At 41.9% G+C, this 24,713-nt stretch overlaps 1 protein-coding gene across 1 annotated transcript in view; it reads left to right on the forward strand.

The window, feature by feature from the left end:
• Positions 1-326: 326 nt before the first annotated feature.
• The window catches only part of LOC138355339 (digestive cysteine proteinase 1-like), a 58,648-nt gene continuing 34,261 nt past the window's right edge, over positions 327-24,713 (forward strand). The window contains exons 1-3 of the mRNA XM_069310219.1: positions 327-495; positions 8,359-8,496; positions 8,751-9,068. Of these exons, the coding sequence (XP_069166320.1) occupies positions 327-495; positions 8,359-8,496; positions 8,751-9,068 (625 nt within the window). The remainder of the gene's footprint in view (positions 496-8,358; positions 8,497-8,750; positions 9,069-24,713) is intronic.

Below are 24,713 nucleotides of genomic sequence, written 5' to 3' on the forward strand. Positions count from 1 at the left end.
TCCACAGGATAGTTACCAGTTGCCACGTTATCCTGTTACTGACACTTCCATATCACAAGTATTCGTTCTACATTTATTTGCTATTTTTCACCATGTTTCGTCTCCAAGCTCTTCGTAACGATCCAGCAGGTGAAATAGGGAACTTAACTCGTGCCAAGAGGACTGAATTACAAATTCTTGCACACTAGTATCAACTAGATGTTCCCCATGGAGCCAACAAAAATGAATTGCACAATTAAATATTGGATCACCTCTTAGATGAAGGGAATATTGACTCTGAAACTCACGAAAATTATTCTATTGCAGATAGACATGCTTTGACATCTATGAAACTCAAGCTCGAACTTGCTAAGATCGAGCGGGAGCAACAAAAAGAAGCCCTCCAACAACAAAAGGAAGTTCTACAAATGAGGGAAAGAGAAGCTGCAATTAGGAAAGAAGAGCAAGAAAGAGAGATGGCCCTCAAAGAACGAGAGGCTGCCCTACTCCGTGAGCGTGAGTGAGAACAGCTTGAAGCAAGAAAACGTGACCTGGAAATCCAACGGGAGTACAGTAAACAGCAAGCTGATAGTGCTCTCGAATACCGGCGAAAAGAACTAGCGTTGGAAGCTACACACTACACTCAGCGCCAACAAGCTACCGCCAGTCTTCCTGTAAGTTTCAATGTCTCCCATGCAAGTAAGTTAATGCCACCATTTCGTGAGACAGAGATTGATTTATTTTTCACCACTTTTGAGACCCTAGCTAAAAAACTTAGCTGGCCTGCAGATCAATGGTCTACCCTTCTCAGAGTGCATCTCACAGGTAGAGCTGCGGTTACTCTCAGTACTTTAGCGTCTGAGAATGACTACCAGACCCTGAAGCATGCAGTTTTGGACGCCTACCTTCTCCCCACCGAAAGCTACAGACGAAAATTCCGTGATTATCTAAAGGCAAGTACCACCACCTTTCTAGAATTTGCCAATACCAAGAAAAGATATTTCATGAAATGGCTGGAAGCAGCACATGTCTCTACATTTTCAGAACTCGTCAACCTCATGCTAGTTGAGGAATTCTTGAGACGTGTTCCCCCTTCCGTCCGTTTATATTTAGCAGATAAAGAAGAAACCGACTACATCAGATGTGCGAAGTCGGCTGACACCTACAGCCTCATCCACCGGCTTACACCAGAACCACCTTCCAGTAAGAAGTCTTGGTATAGTTATGATAAAGTGAGTGCCGATCAAGCGCGCTCTCAATTGTATTGTAAGTATTGCAAACTCTATGGACATACCATAGATAGATGTGGGAAGGCCCAATACAAAGGCAATGAAACTCCTAAACCTAAACCGACTCCTCCTAAGGCCGGTAAGCCTGTGATGAATGTTGGTGTTCCTGTTAATGATATTTCTCTCTTCAGCAAACACCTGTATCTTGGAACTGTCTCTGCCAGCAGTACAGATTCGGAGGGACGTTTCAAATTGAAGATCTTGAGGGACACAGCGGCTCTTCAGTCAATAATATTGAAATCAGCTGTGCCTAACATCACCTACACCGGGGAAACCGTTCTTATCACTGACCTCACTGCTACCACTCCGTATCCACTCGCCAGAGTCCACCTGGATTCTCCTTTTGTGACCGATGAAGTCCAAGTCGCCATCAGGAAAAAGCCTTTTCCCATGTCTGGAGTGCAACTTCTCCTGGGCAACGACTTGGCAGAAGATCTGCAACCGTCCAACCTGATCTTCATGGACAAACCCCAGGTGTGTAACTCTGTAGTGGACAATCCCATCTTTAAGTATGTTTCACCAGAGGTCCAAGAAAGTGATGAAGTTTCTCCTCCGGTTTTGGTGACCACCCGTGCACAAGCTGCACGCCCGCAACCAGTTAACTCTACTGCTACCGCTGTCCCTCAAGACCCTCAGAATCTACCACCGAATCTTACTACTTTGGAGTTCCGTAAGTTAGAGAGGGAAGATCTATCATTAACACCATTATTCTTCCAGGCTGAGACTCAACCTGACAGTATCCCTGGGTTCTTCCTTGAGATTCAGTTGCTCTACCGCAGGTACAGATCCAGTAAGCTGAAGGAGGACGACGATTGGGCAAATGTCGAACAACTAGTGGTTCCCACCAGCCTACGGCCCGATATTCTACACCTGGCCCACGGAGCTCTTTCTCACTACGGTTTTAACAAAACCTACCACAGAATCAGACAAGACTACTACTGGCCAGGTATGGTTAAAGACGTCAAAAGGTACGTGCAACAGTGTCATACATGTCAGATGGCAGGTAAATCTAACATCTCTATTCCCCGGGCTCCATTAAATCCTATCCAGGTGCCTGCAGAACCTTTCCACAAACTCATCATAGACTGTGTTGGTCCTTGACCCCGGACCAGTTCTGGCAACGCCTATATACTAAATATCCTGTGTCCTACCACCAGATTCCCCATAGCAGTTCCAGTAAAGATAATTACGGCTGCTACTGTGGTGAAACAACTATTCAAGATCTTCAACCAGTATGGATTTCCAAGAGAGGTTCAAAGTGACTGTGGCACCAACTTCACCAGTGATCTCTTCAAGAAGACACTGGAAGAGTTCAACACAGATATTGTCCAGCGCCTATCATCCTGCTTCACAGGGTTCTCTTGAACATAGTCATCAGACTATTAAATCACTCCTAAAGAAATTTTGCAATGAAACCTTGAAGGACTGGGATAAACAACTTGACCTCATTATGTGCATTTTCAGAAGTCTCCCCAATGAGTCTCTAGGAGTATCTCGTTATGAGATGCTCTACGGACGTAAGTGCCGTACTCCTCTCAAAGCTTTTAAAAACTCTCTACGTAATGCCACCTTCAGTGACCCTCAGAATGTGCCCCAGTTTCTTCAAAACTTAAAACACATTCTCGAGAGAGTACGTAAATTTGCTAATGACAATCTATTGAAAGCTCAGGAGAGGATGAAGACTCATTTTGACCAACGCAGCAAACTAAGGCAATTTAAACCAGGAGACTTCGTGTTGGCGTATTTTCCTATCCCAGGTTCTCCATTGCAAAACAAGTTTTCAGGACCTTACCGCAGCAAGGAGTGCAGAAACAACCACAACTACGTTCTTGAGACTCCAGATAGGCGGCGGAAGACCCAGTTGTGCCACGTCAACCTCCTGAAGCAGTATCAAGGTACTCCCCCACTGTATTGGTATCATTATCCACATTTAAAGGTCCATACCTCCACAGTGAGACCTTCACTGCTTCTCCTCCCGCAAGCACTAACATAGAGTCAGTGCCTTCCAACTCGGAAATCCTTACTGATCTTCATACCTATTTACAGGACAGTAATAGTGCTCCTCTCATCAGAATCTTCAAGGAACATCAGAAGTTGTTCAGCGATGATCCACAGGAGTGTAATGTGGTTTAGCACAACATCCAGCTACTCCCTGACACCCGGCCGATTCGTCAACCTTTCTAGTCAGCCCGAGCAAAAACGAAGTTATGCGTGCTGAAGTACAGTACCTCCTGGATTATGGGCTGGCCACCCCTTGTGAGGCCCCTTAATTGGGCCTCACTCTGCATCTTGGTGCCTAAACCGCACTGTAAAGTGAGGCTGTGTACCGACTACAGGAAATTGAATCTTGTGACTATCAAGGATGCTTATCCATTACCTAGAATAGATGACATCCTTGACGCCATTGGTAATGCTCGGTATCTATCGAAGCTAGACTTACTCAAGGGATACTACCAAGTATGTTTGACAGAGCGAGCTAAGGAAATATCTGCCTTTACCACTCCTTTTGGCCTTTACAGATACGAACGCCTTCCATTTGGACTATGTAATGCCCCGGCCACCTTCCAGCGAGCTGTCAACCGCGTCATCCAGGGCTTAGATAACACCTACGCCTACTTGGATGACATCGTTGTGGCAACCAACACCTGGAACGAACATCTGCTCCAGCTGCAACGATTGTTCGCCAAGCTCCTGACAGCCGGCCTCACCATCAACTTGGGCAAGTCCACCTTTGCCAAAGGTAAAGTGCGTCATCTTGGTCATGAGATAGGGAGTGGCATCATAGCTCCGTTAAACATACATACCCAAGCCATCCAGCATTACCCACAGCCTACCACCAGGAAGCAGCTCCTGCGCTTCCTTGGTCTTGCCTCCTACTACCGTAAGTTTGTGAAGAATTTTAGTACGGTGGCGACACCATTCAACACTTTAACCAGCCCCAAACAACGGTATCATTGGACCATTCAGCAAACCATTGCTTTTGAACAACTTACATCCATGCTCTGTTCTAATCCTATTCTCGCCTCGCCAGATATCACGAAGCCTTTCATCCTCCATGTCGACGCCAGTGGTACCGGCATCGGGGGTGTCCTGATGCAACAACGAGGCGAGGAGGTTCTACCTGTTAGCTACTACAGCTACAAGTTAAAATCTCACCAGAAGAACTACAGCACTATCAAAAAGGAACTTCTCTCCATTGTTCTGAACTTACAGCATTTTGAATCGTACCTACAAAGTGCTCGGTCTACCACCATCTACTCGGACCACAATCCCCTACGCTTCCTGCAGCAAGCCCAATTCAACAATCAACGGCTTCTACGATGGGCTTTGTATCTACAGAATTTCAACCTGGAGATCTTCAACATCAAGGGTTCTGACAACAGAGACTATGAAAAGAAGCAGCTCCACCTACCACTCTACCACCTGAAGACGTAACTTCACCCATTAGAGCAGGCTTGGGGGGAGAGTTGTGACGATAATCTCTTTCAAGAGAGATTGAGCCTGCTCTTCTCTACATAAAGTTACGTATATTATACAACAATAAGATGCTACCTTCAATATACGTTTACCAGTAGCACAATACGTTTTGACCAGGAGGCAAACGTACCCAAGACTCCCCCCTACTCCACACTCCCTACATGCCGGCTCCGTCATCAACCAGCAAACTACCATTCCCAGCTTGCCTGCTTCTGATTGGTGACTCGCCGACTCCACACACCTGCACCTCTGCACCTCAGCGCCCTTTACAAGTCGATGTCTGGGCGTGAACCAGCCATTGAAGTCAGAATATCCTTGTGCTCTCAAGCCGTGAACAACTAACTGATATACGCTATCAGGTGGATGTTTCTCAGCTAGCGCTATATTCTCAGCACCTGTTTAATCACTTTGTCTTTATATTATAGAGTAACGTCATCCCTATTCTTCATTTATGTTATATGTTTTTGACTTGTTTGTTTGCACTGTACATAGCCAAAAGATTGTCTTTGTTTTTAATTTGTTTTCTATATTAATTAAAGTTTCATTGTTCATACTATGTGTTTTGCGTGTCTTCCCTTACTTTACCACAGACAAACAGCCAAGCAGTCTATCTTTTTTTTGTAAGTGAGACTAGGCATTGACACCAGCCATTGGGAGGACTGTCGAACATCCACACTCCTACACTTTCCCGTCACAAATATATATATATATATATATATATATATATATATATATATATATATATATATATATATATATATATATGTCGTACCTAGTAGCCAGAACTCACTTTTTGGCCTACTATTCAAGGCCCGATTTGCCTAATAAGCCAAGTTTTCCTGAATTAATATATTTTTTCTAATTTTTTTTTTATGAAATGATAAAGCTACCCATTTCATTATGTATGAGGTCAATTTTCTTTTATTGGAGTTAAAATTAACGTAGATATATGACCGAACCTAACCAACCCTACCTAACCTATCTTTATAGGTTAGGTTTGGTTAGGTAGCCGAAAAAGTTAGGTTAGGTTAGGTTAGGTAGGTTAGGTAGTCAAAAAACAATTAATTCATGAAAACTTGGCTTATTAGGCAAATCGGGCCTTGAATAGTAGGCCAAAAAGTGAGTTCTGGCTACTAGGTACGACATATATATATATATATATATATATATATATATATATATATATAATGTCGTACCTAGTAGCCAGAACGCACTTCTCAGCCTACTATGCAAGGCCCGATTTGCCTAATAAGCCAAGTTTTCATGAATTAATTATTTTACGACTACCTAACCTACCTAACCTAACCTAATTTTTTCGGCTACCTAACCTAACCTAACCTATAAAGATAGGTTAGGTTAGGTTATGTAGGGTTGGTTAGGTTCGGTCATATATCTACGTTAATTTTAACTCCAATAAAAAAAAATTGACCTCATACATAATGAAATGGCTAGCTTTATCATTTCATAAGAAAATAATAGAGAAAATATATTAATTCAGGAAAACTTGGCTTATTAGGCAAATCGGGCCTTGCATAGTAGGCTGAGAAGTTTGTTCTGGCTAATAGGTACGACATATATATATATATATATATATATATATATATATATATATATATATATATATATTTATATATTTATTTATTTATTTATATATTTATTTATTTATATATTTATTTATTTATTTATTTATTTATTTATTTTGATATGCACTTTTTTTATCCAGATATTATTATTATACATGTTGTGCTAACATAGGGGCACTCTGGTGTATTACTTTTTTTCAAGTAGTGAACTTACCCTAGGCTATTTTATCACTACCCATTGATACACGAGCTGTGCCTATTAGCTTAAGTAACAATTTTGGGGGCCTAAGTCCGGGAGAATTGTTCCCACATTATATAATAATTAATTAATAATTTGTGGTACGGCATTTTATAGCGTGTATTAATTCAAACTTGCCTTCCTAGGTAAAAGTGTGACGTAGGAATTATTGTGCCAGCTAATACTGTCCTGTGTACTACTCCTACTCCGCCAGTGTCAACACCCTTGATGATTTTGAGGTAAGAGTCATATTTGTTTGCTTGCGCATTGGGCCAGGCAGTATTCAGTGTTGTTACAATTAAGATTTGTAATTAGTGAAGTGCCAAATGTTAATCATGGAGAACCAAGTGGATTTATTGCTGTCAGAGCCTAACTTTAAAGGGATTAAAAACCTAACAAAGTCTGCCTTGATCTGTATGGTAGGTAAACTAGATTTGTCAGCCAGTAATAAGATAGTTCAAGCAAGGATAGTGAAAGTGATAATTACCCATTTAATGGAAGATGGTCAACTAGGAGGGGGGAGGGGGTGAAAGAAGTCATGGAAGAACTAACTGAAGGGACAAGTGAGCAGTTAGTATTAAGACGTTTTGAGTTAGAATCTCAGCTTAAATTCGCTAGGTTAGAGGATAAGCAACAGAGGCAATTAGAGGCAGAGGCTCAACAGAGAGATCTTGAGGCTCAAAGGAGGCAACAACAAATAGAACTTGAGGCACAGAATACTAGACTAGCAGCTTAGTTGCAGTTAGAGGCAGCTAAGAAGCAACAAGCTGAGAACAAACAAAACAATTAGAAAATACACAACAAATGGCAGAGGACAATAATAGAGTAAAGACACAGAGACTTGCAACTGGACATGGAAACACAAGCAATATTCCTAACAGTATCAACCCTCAATCTAAGATTAATAAATATGTCGAATTGCCAAAGTTCAATGAGGAAGACCCTGAGGTTTTCTTTTCTCATTTTCCAAAGATTGCAGTCAGTTCGGACTGGCCAGTAGACCAGTGGGTGGCCATAATGCAGAGTCAATTCCGGGGAAAGAGTGAGGAAGTATTTGCATCTCTTCCTGATGCAAATAGTTTTGACTATCAATTTGTTAAAAAGAGCATCTGAAATGCATATCAGTTATATCCTGAGGCACATCTATATAAATTCTGTAATTTAAAGAGGGGATATGAACAAACCATTGCTGATTTTACTAGGTTGAAAACTAATTACTGTGAGAGATGGCTTAAATCACTTTCTATTACAGAGTTTGCAACTCTTAAAAATCTTCTTATTACTGAAGAAGTTTTATCTTGTCTCCCAGATAAAGTATCTACCTTTATGGCAGAACATAAAAGCACCACAGATATATATGAGTTCTCCAAGCTCGCTGATGAGCATGAATTACTAACAACGTCACATTTTAAAGCCCAGTAAAAACAAATTCACAGTCGAGTAAACTATCATGCTCATAAAAATGCTTATCAGAGCTAACCCAGTACTAATTCTCCCGCTACTCCCATGAATTCGTCTCCTCCAAAAACTAAACTTGGTAAACCATTGACAGGGATACAAAATCCTAGTAATGTGAATTCTAAACCTGCAGTAGGTTAACCAGGTGTGACCATTGTCAGATATTGCACTCATTGCAAGAGGAGAGGCCATGTGGTTAATTTATGTTTTAGTTTGCACCCTGAATTAAGATGAACTGGTCTCATCATGAGAAGAGGGTTGCAAGCAAATAGTTCTCAATGTATTACAGTCAATCCCAATTAGATGACTGAGTTTAAACCATATATGTCCACAGGTACATTACTGTGTAAAGATGGAAGCAGTAAGACTGTACAATTATTCCGTGATACTGGAGCTCCACAGTGTCTCATTTCTCATAATGTACTTACTAATGTTGGTACAAGAGATCTTGGTGAAGTTGTACTTCTACAAGGTATTGCAGGTAGTGTACGACAAGTGTCATTAATCCAAATTAATCTCGATTCGACTTATGCTTCTGGGTGGTGTACTGTTGGTGTGAGTAAACAGTTACCCATTCCAGGAGTGGATATTATTCTAGGGAATGATTTTGGGAAAAAGTAAGGTTGAAGGGATCGAGTGTTCAATAATGTTGATTAACCCTAATAGTGTTCTGGCTCAGCAGGATGCAGATAATGGCATTATATACCCTGCATGTGTTGTGACCAGGTCAATGGGAAAAATGGGTGATAGTAATCCTGTCACAACCATGGTGGATGTTCCAGAGACCAGGACCCCCTTTAGTCAAGGAGTGGGAGGTGGATCTTGTGGATTCATTCATGACTCAGTTCAATGATGAGTGTGAGTCATTAGTAGAAGCAGTGCCAAGCTCTAGCTACAAGAAAGGTGAAAGTGACGAGGCTGATTTAACTGTGACTTGCCCGCTTGTCTCTACTTCTAGACCAGTTGTCGAGAGTGAGATTGCAGTAGCCGTGACTCTACTTTATTCTGATCTGCCAGGGTTAGGAAAGGATGTCAGGTTGCCAGGTACTTGCCCGCTTGCTTCTGAGTCTGAGTGCTTAACCTTGAGTTCATTGCAAAATACTGATCCTAGATTATCAGAATGTAGTTCTGAAGCCACTGTAAATGTAGATGCATTGGAGAATGGGACGAGTTTTTTTTCAAGGATCGACTTCTGATGAGAAGATGGAGAACCAAATTGAATCATGTGATTAGCTCCCTCATCACATGATTGTGAGACGAGGACCCAACTAGTGATTATCGGGAGCATGTCTTACAGGCTGCACATGATGACCCTATGGGAGGTTACCAAGGTATTAATAGTATGTACCATAAAATTTGTAAGTATTTTTACTCTAGGAACAGAGTCTCTAGAAACATTTTATTGGGAAACTTAGTAATGTTAGTAGTTAGCTGACATAAAAGCTGACATTTTTCATTTGGTATGTCAGATGTTAGAAACTAATGTCGGAATTTCCACCACCCAGCACATTATCTCCAAATTTCTCCACAAGCCCTTCCATGTCATCCAGCACACCTTCTCAATATCTCTCAACAATCACCAACACTATCTCCAGGAATACCCTATTTAACTCACTTCACACACACACTCCTAGTGTCACCCAGCACACCCACTCCATATCTCCACACAAGCAAGCCCATGCCCCCCCAGCCCACCCTCTACACATCTCTCCACAAGCATCCCCATGTTCCACAGAACACCCTCTCAATATCTCTCCACCAGCACTTCACATGTTCCCCAGCACACCCTCTCTATATCTCTCCAGAAGCACTCCCCACGTTCCCCGGCACACTCTCTCCATATCTCTCCAGAAACACACCCCATGTCCCCTAGCACACCCTATCTATATCTTTCAAAAATAATCCATATCTACTATGTAAGAGTTTGTAACTTGTGAGTTGGAATAAAATGACTGGTATAAGGAATTGAGCTCGGAAAATTTCTAAGAATTTTCTTCATTCTTTAACCTATATTCCTGTAGTGATATTCAATTAGTTCGCCTGAGGAAGGACTTGCTTGGCTAACACACCAGTGTAGTAAGCAGCTCATTCCTCACTTTGGGACCATGTATGAACAATTGACTAGGCGCGAGCAAATGCCGAGACCCCAATGAAAATTGAAATCCCCCCCACTAGGCCGTCGACCTTCGCCATTCGCCGAAGCGAATCTAACGAGTAGGTCAAGGGCTCTCACAACAATAATTTATTGTTGTGTGGTGCCGTATATTTGGTCCAAAACTCAGAATCAGTCTCAATTTTATTAGTCGAGTGTGAAGAACACTTTCATAACAATAATAATGTGTGGGGGTAACGAAAAGACAGTGTTAACCATAACAACTTAGTTTATTCAATAAAGTACTAACTACTACAACAAAACAAAAAGAAATGTCAATGACGTTACTCGAAATCTTTCCTGTGACACTATCAATGACAGCTAGACACCAGCCGCTTGGACTGTATAATGAACTAACTCGAACATAAGCGTGAACACAGGAATCAACAAGAAAACAATAACTAACAGATCTATAATCACAATTACAACAAATGACACAGTAGGTTCTGAAACACGTCTCCAGTAGCCTCCTAACTGTTCTACGCCTCAGTGCAGTCTACACCTGCAATGGCGGTTGCAATGCAATCAAATCAGTAGTCTTCCAATGACAACAATAACTAATGGGTTCACTGGCAACTCCAGCAAACCTTCCTCAAATCAATCCTTACGTTAACACTCCGTCCCACGGACGATCAACAATCAATACAATTTGATTTACGTTATCTTGAGATGATTTCGGGGCTTTTTAATGTCCCCGCGGCCCGGTCCTCGACCAGGCCTCCACCCCCAGGAAGCAGCCCGTGACAGCTGACTAACACCCAGGTACCTATTTTACTGCTAGGTAACAGGGGCATAGGGTGAAAGAAACTCTGCTCAATGTTTCTCGCCGGCGCCTGGGATCGAACCCAGGATCACAAGTCCAGTGTGCTGTCCGCTCGGCCGACCGGTCCCCCCAAATAATACGTTAATAACACAATAACATTTACGTTAAATTAATAAATCTTACAACTGTCACTAGTAACGCGGAAATTACACAACACTCTACCCGTCGAGCATTCAGTGAGAAAATCCCATTAATCCCTGTACTACCAGACAGCTGATTAATCTCTTTACTAGTTACGTTAATTTACGTTAATCGGTTACTAATCACTCCGCGATGGTAAACTCTGATTTACAATGTCCAAAGTGCTAAGAGAACGGTAATCACTCGTGATTACCTTTAGAGTAATTAATTACTATCCTCAAGATCAATAATTAAACAATTAAAATACGCAACCTTTCACACTGGCTCAGCAATTTACATTAATGTGACGAGGCCCTGCCCCAAGCTTTTAAAACAGCCGAACACCAACGCTTTACCGTCACAATATATATATGTATTGTGGTTGCAGTATTAACGTAATTTTGGTAGAATTTGGTGAGTGACGAGGCTGTCTGGAGAGATCGCCATCGCTCTGTCGAGTAACGTAACTCTCGAGAGTGTTTATCGGCATGCGTGATCGATAAATCGCTCACCCATGTGATTTAAGGAGTGTGAGATCTCCTTAGTGTTCCCAATAACGTTTGATAGCTGTAGGCTACATGTGTCAGCAGTAATTATATATATATATATATATATATATATATATATATATATATATATATATATATATATATATATATATAAGCCTATACTTGCATAAACCACAAGTGAAGATAAATAATCTTTGGACAACACCCACCAGTGGGACTCGAACCCAGAAAGCACAACTACCTTCCAGTAGCTGGCATAACTAGTATGCTTTAACCCACTACGCCATCAGACCTTACAAAAGAAGTAGATAGTTCGAGATATATATATCTCAAACATCTCCACCTCCCGAAGGCACCAGATGAGTGAGGGGTCAGTCTGCATTTTTCGTCAAGCCACTGTCAATGTGAGAGAACTCGTGTCCAGCTTATAAGCCTATACTTGCATAAACCACAAGTGAAGATAAATAATCTTTGGACAACACCCACCAGTGGGACTCGAACCCAGAAAGCACAACTACCTTCCAGTAGCTGGCATAACTAGTATGCTTTAACCCACTACGCCATCAGACCTTACAAAAGAAGTAGATAGTTCGAGATATATATATCTCAAACATCTCCACCTCCCGAAGGCACCAGATGAGTGAGGGGTCAGTCTGCATTTTTCGTCAAGCCACTGTCAATGTGAGAGAACTCGTGTCCAGCTTATAAGCCTATACTTGCATAAACCACAAGTGAAGATAAATAATCTTTGGACAACACCCACCAGTGGGACTCGAACCCAGAAAGCACAACTACCTTCCAGTAGCTGGCATAACTAGTATGCTTTAACCCACTACGCCATCAGACCTTACAAAAGAAGTAGATAGTTCGAGATATATATATCTCAAACATCTCCACCTCCCGAAGGCACCAGATGAGTGAGGGGTCAGTCTGCATTTTTCGTCAAGCCACTGTCAATGTGAGAGAACTCGTGTCCAGCTTATAAGCCTATACTTGCATAAACCACAAGTGAAGATAAATAATCTTTGGACAACACCCACCAGTGGGACTCGAACCCAGAAAGCACAACTACCTTCCAGTAGCTGGCATAACTAGTATGCTTTAACCCACTACGCCATCAGACCTTACAAAAGAAGTAGATAGTTCGAGATATATATATCTCAAACATCTCCACCTCCCGAAGGCACCAGATGAGTGAGGGGTCAGTCTGCATTTTTCGTCAAGCCACTGTCAATGTGAGAGAACTCGTGTCCAGCTTATAAGCCTATACTTGCATAAACCACAAGTGAAGATAAATAATCTTTGGACAACACCCACCAGTGGGACTCGAACCCAGAAAGCACAACTACCTTCCAGTAGCTGGCATAACTAGTATGCTTTAACCCACTACGCCATCAGACCTTACAAAAGAAGTAGATAGTTCGAGATATATATATCTCAAACATCTCCACCTCCCGAAGGCACCAGATGAGTGAGGGGTCAGTCTGCATTTTTCGTCAAGCCACTGTCAATGTGAGAGAACTCGTGTCCAGCTTATAAGCCTATACTTGCATAAACCACAAGTGAAGATAAATAATCTTTGGACAACACCCACCAGTGGGACTCGAACCCAGAAAGCACAACTACCTTCCAGTAGCTGGCATAACTAGTATGCTTTAACCCACTACGCCATCAGACCTTACAAAAGAAGTAGATAGTTCGAGATATATATATCTCAAACATCTCCACCTCCCGAAGGCACCAGATGAGTGAGGGGTCAGTCTGCATTTTTCGTCAAGCCACTGTCAATGTGAGAGAACTCGTGTCCAGCTTATAAGCCTATACTTGCATAAACCACAAGTGAAGATAAATAATCTTTGGACAACACCCACCAGTGGGACTCGAACCCAGAAAGCACAACTACCTTCCAGTAGCTGGCATAACTAGTATGCTTTAACCCACTACGCCATCAGACCTTACAAAAGAAGTAGATAGTTCGAGATATATATATCTCAAACATCTCCACCTCCCGAAGGCACCAGATGAGTGAGGGGTCAGTCTGCATTTTTCGTCAAGCCACTGTCAATGTGAGAGAACTCGTGTCCAGCTTATAAGCCTATACTTGCATAAACCACAAGTGAAGATAAATAATCTTTGGACAACACCCACCAGTGGGACTCGAACCCAGAAATATCTACTTCTACTCGAACTATCTACTCGATACTATCTACTTCTTTTGTAAGGTCTGATGGCGTAGTGGGTTAAAGCATACTAGTTATGCCAGCTACTGGAAGGTAGTTGTGCTTTCTGGGTTCGAGTCCCACTGGTGGGTGTTGTCCAAAGATTATTTATCTTCACTTGTGGTTTATGCAAGTATAGGCTTATAAGCTGGACACGAGTTCTCTCACATTGACAGTGGCTTGACGAAAAATGCAGACTGACCCCTCACTCATCTGGTGCCTTCGGGAGGTGGAGATGTTTGAGATATATATATCTCGAACTATCTACTTCTTTTGTAAGGTCTGATGGCGTAGTGGGTTAAAGCATACTAGTTATGCCAGCTACTGGAAGGTAGTTGTGCTTTCTGGGTTCGAGTCCCACTGGTGGGTGTTGTCCAAAGATTATTTATCTTCACTTGTGGTTTATGCAAGTATAGGCTTATAAGCTGGACACGAGTTCTCTCACATTGACAGTGGCTTGACGAAAAATGCAGACTGACCCCTCACTCATCTGGTGCCTTCGGGAGGTGGAGATGTTTGAGATATATATATCTCGAACTATCTACTTCTTTTGTAAGGTCTGATGGCGTAGTGGGTTAAAGCATACTAGTTATGCCAGCTACTGGAAGGTAGTTGTGCTTTCTGGGTTCGAGTCCCACTGGTGGGTGTTGTCCAAAGATTATTTATCTTCACTTGTGGTTTATGCAAGTATAGGCTTATAAGCTGGACACGAGTTCTCTCACATTGACAGTGGCTTGACGAAAAATGCAGACTGACCCCTCACTCATCTGGTGCCTTCGGGAGGTGGAGATGTTTGAGATATATATATCTCGAACTATCTACTTCTTTTGTAAGGTCTGATGGCGTAGTGGGTTAAAGCATACTAGTTATGCCAGCTACTGGAAGGTAGTTGTGCTTTCTGGGTTCGAGTCCCACTGGTGGGTGTTGTCCAAAGATTATTTATCTTCACTTGTGGTTTATGCAAGTATAGGCTTATAAGCTGGACACGAGTTCTCTCACATTGACAGTGGCTTGACGAAAAATGCAGACTGACCCCTCACTCATCTGGTGCCTTCGGGAGGTGGAGATGTTTGAGATATATATATCTCGAACTATCTACTTCTTTTGTAAGGTCTGATGGCGTAGTGGGTTAAAGCATACTAGTTATGCCAGCTACTGGAAGGTAGTTGTGCTTTCTGGGTTCGAGTCCCACTGGTGGGTGTTGTCCAAAGATTATTTATCTTCACTTGTGGTTTATGCAAGTATAGGCTTATAAGCTGGACACGAGTTCTCTCACATTGACAGTGGCTTGACGAAAAATGCAGACTGACCCCTCACTCATCTGGTGCCTTCGGGAGGTGGAGATGTTTGAGATATATATATCTCGAACTATCTACTTCTTTTGTAAGGTCTGATGGCGTAGTGGGTTAAAGCATACTAGTTATGCCAGCTACTGGAAGGTAGTTGTGCTTTCTGGGTTCGAGTCCCACTGGTGGGTGTTGTCCAAAGATTATTTATCTTCACTTGTGGTTTATGCAAGTATAGGCTTATAAGCTGGACACGAGTTCTCTCACATTGACAGTAGCTTGACGAAAAATGCAGACTGACCCCTCACTCATCTGGTGCCTTCGGGAGGTGGAGATGTTTGAGATATATATATCTCGAACTATCTACTTCTTTTGTAAGGTCTGATGGCGTAGTGGGTTAAAGCATACTAGTTATGCCAGCTACTGGAAGGTAGTTGTGCTTTCTGGGTTCGAGTCCCACTGGTGGGTGTTGTCCAAAGATTATTTATCTTCACTTGTGGTTTATGCAAGTATAGGCTTATAAGCTGGACACGAGTTCTCTCACATTGACAGTGGCTTGACGAAAAATGCAGACTGACCCCTCACTCATCTGGTGCCTTCGGGAGGTGGAGATGTTTGAGATATATATATCTCGAACTATCTACTTCTTTTGTAAGGTCTGATGGCGTAGTGGGTTAAAGCATACTAGTTATGTCAGCTACTGGAAGGTAGTTGTGCTTTCTGGGATCGAGTCCCACTGGTGGGTGTTGTCCAAAGATTATTTATCTTCACTTGTGGTTTATGCAAGTATAGGCTTATAAGCTGGACACGAGTTCTCTCACATTGACAGTGGCTTGACGAAAAATGCAGACTGACCCCTCACTCATCTGGTGCCTTCGGGAGGTGGAGATGTTTGAGATATATATATCTCGAACTATCTACTTCTTTTGTAAGGTCTGATGGCGTAGTGGGTTAAAGCATACTAGTTATGCCAGCTACTGGAAGGTAGTTGTGCTTTCTGGGTTCGAGTCCCACTGGTGGGTGTTGTCCAAAGATTATATATATATATATATATATATATATATATATATATATATATATATATATATATATATATATATATATATATATATATATATATATATATATAATCGTAGTGTCACGGTGCCCAGTGTTATTGTGCTATTTACTGTGTGGTGATTGAAATATTTTGACCTATGTTCTAGGGGTTATTGAGAGCACTGGGGTCATTTGCAACAGTAAGTAAGTGTGTTCAGTATTCTAATACTTGGAAATTAGAGTACTTGCCGTGTGTGTTATTGCAAAGGGGTTGTTATTTGATGGTGATTGTTGCTAGAGTTGAGCAATCACCGTATGTGATTGCAGTTCAGTAAAGTCATTGTGGGGCAGTGTTCTAGAGGGTTCATGTCCTCTATGTTATTTTACTAAATTCTGCAGTATTGTCATTGCAACCGGATTGTAACGTAAATCACTGTGATTTGTCATTGTCGTGGGTGAACTCGGCTGTAGACGAGTACTTGGGTACACATATATTCTCCTGGTTAGTTGGTAGGACATCGAAGTCCAGTATTCAGTGAGGTGATTGCGAGGCAATTAATATAACGTAACCAAGGGAACGCCCATTACTTTAAGAGAATTTGTTCTTTGACAATTTGAGTAACGTAGAATACGTTTGGGTTAATTTACTTTCCTGCAAGCAGCTACGGTAGTCTCAAGGAGCCTAGCCATCAGCCAGATAAAAATTAGAGTATTGTCTATCGTAATTAACGGTCAGTGGGCCGGGTAATTGACGTGTTTCAGGAAGTCAAAGTAATTAACCTCGATCCTTGTTTGATCGACTCACACGAAGGCTACATTGTTCCATTAACGTAACGTCGTTATTTATCTGCCCGGAAGTACCGGCACTTGATTGACTCGTGGGAAGAGTAACGTCATTTTAGAATAACGTAAACGTGGTGCTAATTACTGTTATTAGCCACCTGAATTGGTCTGAGTATGGAAGGCTCAGACGGAATTCATACCTTAAAGAAAAAAAGAGAAAAAGCTGGAACTTTCGTCTGTGGTAAGGTAATGGGAAGACACACAAAACACAAGTAAATTTAACAATGAAATTTTAATTACGTTAGAAAAACAAGACATGAATAAAATTAAGTATAAAATATACAAGACAAGTCAACAAACAAAATAATAAGAATAATCACTGGCAAATTATAAGTTACGTTAAGACAAGTGAGTTATAGCAAAATAAATAATAATGATGCCGGAATATTGGCTTCGAGCTGCCACCTTCCTTAGTACACGAAAGCAAAGGCTTAGTCTACCAATGAGAGATGTCAACTGCAAGGAGCACTGGAATATTCTGACTACTCTGGGCCACTGCAGCCCAGACATCAACTTGTGGCGGAGGGTGGAGGGCAGGTGCGACAGGATACCAGCCAATCAGCGACAGGCAGGCAATGGACAAGCAGTTTGCCAGTTTACTGTGGCGGGCGGTAGCAGGTGTGCCGGTGTGCTGGATACGTTTTGCTCTCTGGGCAAAACGTTTTGGAGATACTTGCTGGATACTATTATCTGTTGTTGTCACGTACTTTGAAGGGAAGAGCAGGCTCAATCTCTTGAAAGAGATTATCGTCACAACTCTCCCCCGAAGCCTGCGGTTCTGGAAGAAGTACGTCGTCATGTGGTGGAGTAGGTGGAGTTGCTTCTACTTCATAAACTCTGGAGAGGGCGTCGGCTATGATGTTGTCAGAACCCTTGATATAGCGGATCTCCAGGTTGAAATCTTGTAGATATAAAGCCCATCGTAGAAGACGCTGGTTAGTGAATTGGGCTTGATGTAAGAAGCGGAGAGGGTTGTGGTCTGAGAAGATGGTAGTAGACCTGGCACCTTGTAGGTATGGAGCGAAGTGTTGGAGATTCAGGACGATGGATAGTAGCTCCTTTTCAATAGTGCTGTAGTTCCTCTGGTGGGGTTTCAATTTGTAGCTGTAGTAGCTGACAGGTAGAACCTCCTCGCCTCGTTGCTGCATCAGGACACCACCAACGCCGGTACCACTGGCGTCGACATGAAGGACGAAAGGCTTGGTGATATCTGGCGAGGCGAGAATGGGATTAGAACAGAGGAGGAATTTGAGTTGTTCGAAAGCAACGGTTTGCTGCATGGTCCACTTATACCGTTGCTTGGGACTGGTTAATATGATTAAAGGTGTGGCGACTGTACTGAAATTTCTCAAAAACCTACGGTAGTAGGAGGCAAGACCAAGAAAGCGCAGGAGCTGCTTCCTGGTGGTAGGCTGTGGGATATTTGGGGCTTGAACATGATTATTTAAATATTAATTTAGTAAATTAAATTACGAAGGACCACCCACTTTTATAGTAAAGCGGGAAACTGAGAATTTCTGATCATTAGATAATTCCTAGATGAAACCAGTAACTATGGATAAAACTAGAAAATATGATCATAGAAATAATTAATGGGCTGTATTATTAAATGAAACCAACCTCAAACGCCTACATTGGGGGGTTATTACTGGAGGTAAGTACGTCCAGGAGTTAGTGTGGTTCGTTCACTAATTCAATTAATAATAATCTAATCCTATAAAATAATATTGAAACTGATATCATTACCATAAAGGGGAACATAGATTATGAGCATAGTAATGAATTACAGTAAACCACATATCAATCCCAAAGAATTCTGCACACAAGAAATTGCAATAGAATCATAAAAGGAAATAAATCTTACCTTAATGAAGATTCCTTTAGAAAGCCATGGAAGTTCCTCTTATTCTCTGGACTCGGTCGACTGACGAGTAGAACGGGTTAACATGGGAGGAGGCAGCATGGAGAATTCTTCTCTCGTGCTGCAAGACAAATATTTTACAGTAGCAACTGATTTACCTACTGTATCTATATATTCAAGAAAATTAAGAGTTACAGGTGATAAATTTTAATCACCTGTTATTAGATGTTGTCGTGCGTCATAACGGACAATCAACTTGCTACTATTAAACCTTTTACCTGATGCATCACATAAAGGAATATACTTAGCTGTGGGCACTGTATAAGTATTAAGATTGCCGTGCTTCGCGTCCCAGGCTCTGGTTAACCCTATCCTGGATAGTGACGCGCTTCGCTGGCCGGTCACGTGTCGTCAAGAACCAAGTCAAAGGGCTCCTTATTCAACACCAGCACCAGCTGAAGATACTATCTGCAAGGTTATTCACGCCTCACAGTGGCGACTTTCATCTGAGGATGGATAACGCCTGCCCTAGTTGCTGGACAATGGCGTCTTCTTATGAGTACGGTAAGCGCAGGTCTGCCTCTGAACGGCTCTCCACGTGTACTGAGCTGGCCTTCCTCTACCCACGCCGGGTTCATAAAACAAATTATTGTCTCGAACATTAATATTTCTCGCATTTACGCTTGAAACGTTGAAGACTGGACGGGTTTATTATTTAGAGGAAGAAAATATTGTTATTTACCAATTTAAGAATAGTAAATATATAAGGGAGAGGAACTAATGTCTCCCCATGGCATTCACTGGTGACGTTAACTTTATCACGAGATAGACGCTATGATTCCAACGCTCTATTCGGCTTTTAGTTAGAGATCAATTCGTCTGCAATTAGTTATCATACAGAATGCTTTAATTATGGAGAATCGAATTTAATTCTCACATACATTGGATATAATGTGTTTACTGTAAGGAAATCTGACGCAATACTGGCGTCAGGTGACGTGAGAATTCTAGCCTACTGCACAGATGAAATTATTAGTACATGAGAATTCTACGTGTTGTTAATTTTACTTACTACAATAATTAGTATGGTTAGTAATAAGTAATGAGAATACAACAATGTTGTATTCGGTGTTGGAAATATTCAACATAACTCCGGGGGGAGGATTCTAGGGTCGTAGTGTACTGTGTTGTACTGACCTGTCCCGAAGTGATATAAAGATTAATACATTAGTATGTTAATATGTTAGTATACACATAACGAACGTCCCGGATTTATCAAGGACTTACAAGAACTTGAGTCTTGCTATTTACATGTCAACTGAAACATGTTGTTTGTAGCCTACACAATATTTATAGAATTTAACTCATCCAATTTAAACTAACAGAATCTACGGTGATGCGATATCCTGGGTCATAGTGACGTGTAAAGTTTTGTTACGTGATATCACATCGTAGTTTCATCATAGTTATCTCAGTGGGAAGTGAAGGAAATTATTCTTCCTCAGAGTGGTAATAGGCTTGCAAATTCCGCCTACATTGTTGAGCTGCAGCTCTAGTGGGGCGGTTGCTTGGAGGAACAAATTCATTGTCCTCTGAAATTACTGGGGAAACTGGATCTGGCTGATATTCTTGTTCAGTCAGTTCAAGGGGAACCAGCTTCTCTAAAGTTTTTAGAGTAGTGTTGCCTCTGTATAAGACTTTAACCACTCTTAGGACACCTTGTCGATCTGGATGAATGGTGACAATTTTACCTATAGGCCACTCGGACCTTGGTCCATCACTGTCGACTAGTACTAGGTCTCCAGGTTTTAATTGCACCTTATTGTAAGGACTCGAAGCTCCGTAGTGGTACTCTCGTAGAGCTGTGAGGTACTCTCGAGTCCACACCTCATTCCACCTGTTAATAACTCTAGAAAGATGTTGGTAGCTTTCCACCAAGTCTCCTCTGGTCACATGGGACGGGTCTACAGGGTCCTCTTCGGCTAAAGGAATGAGAGGGCTCAGTAGACCTCCATGGATCAAGTGAGAGGGGCTCAGTGGTTCTCTCTGGGTGTAATCATCAGACAGGTAGGTGATGGGGCGGTTATTGACTCGCGCCTCGATTTCCACAACTATAGTTTGGAGTTCTGAGTAACTGACCCTTTGTCGGTGTAACGTTTTCCTTAGACACTTCTTGACTGTGCCTACCATTCGCTCATAGAACCCACCTTGCCAAGGGGCTCTCGGTGCTATGAATTTCCAGTGACATTGTCTTCTTTGTAAGACTGACTGTACTTCAGGGTGGTTCCAGACTTCTCGCAAACAACTTTCTCCTGCCACAAAATTAGATCCGTTGTCTGATATCATTAATCTAGGACATGATCGGCGGGCAGCAAATCTGCGGAAAGCTTGAATGAAAGCTTCAGCACTCATGTCTGGGGTGACCTGTAAGTGCACGCCTCTGGTTGTAGCACATGTAAAGAGACAAATGTACGCCTTCACTGGTATATTATCTGGGTTACCAGTGAGGAGTAAGGCTCCTGTATAATCAACTCCAGTGGTTTCGAAAGGACGAAGATGAACCACTCGCTCTTCTGGGAGTGGGGGAGGTCCTGGGTAAGGACCTCACCTGATGTGGTGACGAGGTAAAAGAATTGGATTTTTAGTGTCTAAGTCAATTTTTGCATGTAGCAAACGTCCTCCACATCGTAGTATGTTATGAGTGTTGACATCGCACCAGATGCCCAGAGACTTAGTGAGTTTATCCGGAAGATTCTCAAATTGGTTTCCGTAAGTCTCTTTCTGTGCACGCTTGATCCAATAGTGGACAGGATTGGGAAATTTATGTCGAATTCCTACTTTAGTAAGGAAATCAAACACGTGCGCAGTCACTCGTTACAATTTGCTTAAGTTGGAATAATGATGAGGATCAATGGCTAATATTCGCTGAGGCTCTGGTTCCGTCATGGGAGTGGTGATATTGGTCACTATGACTTGTGGCTTTTGTTTGGGCCACTGACCACCAACAAGCCATGAAGGTCCATTGAACCACAGCGAAGACTTGACAAGTTGTTTTAATGTCAATCCTCTTGATAAATAATCTGCAGGATTGTCCTTAGTAGGGACATGTCTAAACTTATATCCTGCGGATAAATCATGAATCTCCCTGACGCGATTACTGACGTAAGGAGTTTTGTTGTTATTGTTTTTTACCCATTGTAAGACTGCCTCGTTGTCTGACCACACTACAATCTCACCAAAGTGGATATTACTGAGTGTCTTTGCCAGGCAATGGGACAATCTTACTCCCACTAGCAACGCAGTCAACTCCATCTGAGGTAAGGATCTCTTCTTGATGGGAGCGACTCTTGCTTTTGATGTGAGTAAAATTGCTTGAGCACTGTTAACTAAATAGGCTACTGCGCCATATGCTTTGCCAGAGGCATCGCAAAAAACGTGCAAATCGGTGGGTAAGTTTGGTCCTGAAGCATTACGAGGAAATTTCAAAACGCCTAACTGATTAAAATCCGTTGAGAGTATTTGCCATTTGGCTTGTAACTCACTTGATAACGGATCATCCCATCCCATATGTTGCTGCCAGCACTCCTGCATTAGGAGTTTGCTCCTTATTAATATAGGACTAAGTAGGCCTAAAGGGTCAAATGGTTGACTGACAAATGAGAGCAGTGTTTTCATGGTAAGGGTTGAATTATCAGTTTGCACTGACTTGACATTCATCTCGTCAGTGCTGGTGTTCCATTCCACGCCTAGAACCTTTAATTTACTGGGTACCTGATAATCGGGAAATTCTTTCTCGATTAACTGGTTAAGCAGTTTATTATTTGAGGCCCATGACTGTAGAGGCATATTGGCTCCTAACAGTTCACGGTTAGCCTCATGGTAGATTTCTACCAGATCAGCTTGATCATTAGTTGTCCCTTGGAAATTGTCGACATACAAGTTGTCGCTAATGGTTGCCTTATAAGGGCTGTCTGATTTCCTCAAATGAGTGTCTAATGTTGCTTGCAAAAGAAACGGTGAGGACGTAGCTCCAAATAATACGGAGGCAAACCGATAGGTGATTACTTCACTATTAGGATCCAGTGGATCCTTGAACCAGAGGAATTTTGTGTAGTCACGATCTTCCTCCTGTAATCCTACTCGGAGAAAGGCTTTGCTGATGTCAGCTGTATAGGCAAAAATGCCTGTGCGAAATCGTAACAACACGTCATGTAGCCTTTGTGTTAGGCTAGGTCCCATTTGGAGACATTCATTTAAAGACACACTGCTCGGCTTTACTTTAGCACTGCAGTTAAAGACAATACGAATAGGTGTTGTCAATGAGTCTTTCACCACCGCATGGTGAGGTAAATAATGACCTGTTTTTCGGTCATCGTGTTCAACAACTTCAATGAACTTATTGTTAAGTTATTGTTGGATAAGTTGGTGATACATGGTTAGTTTATCTGGCTGCTTCTGTAGTCGTGTTAATTGAGACTGCAATTGTGAGGCTGCCATAAAATAATTCACTGGAAGTTGGGGATGATCTAACTTCCATGGGAGTCTTACCCAGTATTGTTTATTTGAGTAGACAACTGTATCCAGATATTGCTGGTAAGTCCACGTATCATCAGGACTTGGTTGCTCAGGGATGATGCCTAACGTATCTAAATCCCACAAACAATGTATTGGTGGGTCAGACTTAATGTCCTCGGCTATTTCCCTGAAGCGTAGGGGTGACTGCTCTAAGCCTAGTCACGCCACAATTACATTATTGGTTTGTTGGTTTGTGGACGCTGGACCTTGTCTGAAAAGCACGGGTCCTGTGAGCAATTTGCCCCCTGCGGACGACAACAAATTCATACCATGTTGTCTAGTGCATCCAGTTATAAACTTGTAATAATGATCCGCGCCTATTAATATTCCAATATCTGTGAGGCAATCGGAATTTATTTTATGATCCGCTAGCCTCATGCGGTTTCGCTTAAGCTGTCTCGCAGTGCGAGCTAATCCTGTGACCTGCAGGTCCGTAGGAATCTTATCCACTACCACCGCATGGATTGGGCTAGTAGAGGATCCTAATCTAACTAGTAATTTGACTACCTTGTAGTCACGAGGTCCACTATTTGACAGGAAGCCAGAAATGTTTAACTTCACACTTTTGGTAGGTTTTAAATTTAACTCATCTACCAACTGTTGTGTAATGAAGGTTTTTTGTGAACCTTGGTCAAAAAGACCCCTAGTGTTAATTCTAGATCTTCGGTTTATTAATTTAAGTTGAGCGGTAGGCAAAGTAGTATTATTGCCTGACTCAGTAGCAAGTACATTCACTTCGTGATGTACTTTACAATATTGCACTGTAGTAGAATTAGTAAAATTCTCTCCAGTGGTCATGGTTGGTGTAGAAGATTTCCTACATAAGGCGTAGTGGTGCACACCTTGGTTACAACGGTTGCAGGTACGTAGTGGTACTACACATTTCTTGGGATCATGACAACCCATGCATTTGGTGCATTTGTGCAATTCCTGTAACCTTTTAACTCTAGCATTATACGTAGGATAAGCAGAGCATTGGTAAGTGGTGTGTTCCTGATTGCAGAACAGACACTTTCTCTGGTTAATAGACTTAGTCTCTTTAATAAACAAGTCATTGGTTATCTCTGAAGGAGATACTGAATATGTACCTACATTTCCACTTCTTTTCTTAGTGGATGGAGTAGGTTTGGATTTATATATATTAGACTTACTTGGAGTCTGTTTAGGTTTGACTGAAATATCAGTATTAATTGGTTTAGACTCAGGTTTAATTTTGTCACGAGTCTTTAACCTATTAACTGTGATCCTCAACCCCTCGAAAAT

The sequence above is a fragment of the Procambarus clarkii genome, chromosome 67, assembly GCF_040958095.1.
Source record: "Procambarus clarkii isolate CNS0578487 chromosome 67, FALCON_Pclarkii_2.0, whole genome shotgun sequence".
Classification (NCBI taxonomy): domain Eukaryota; kingdom Metazoa; phylum Arthropoda; class Malacostraca; order Decapoda; family Cambaridae; genus Procambarus; species Procambarus clarkii.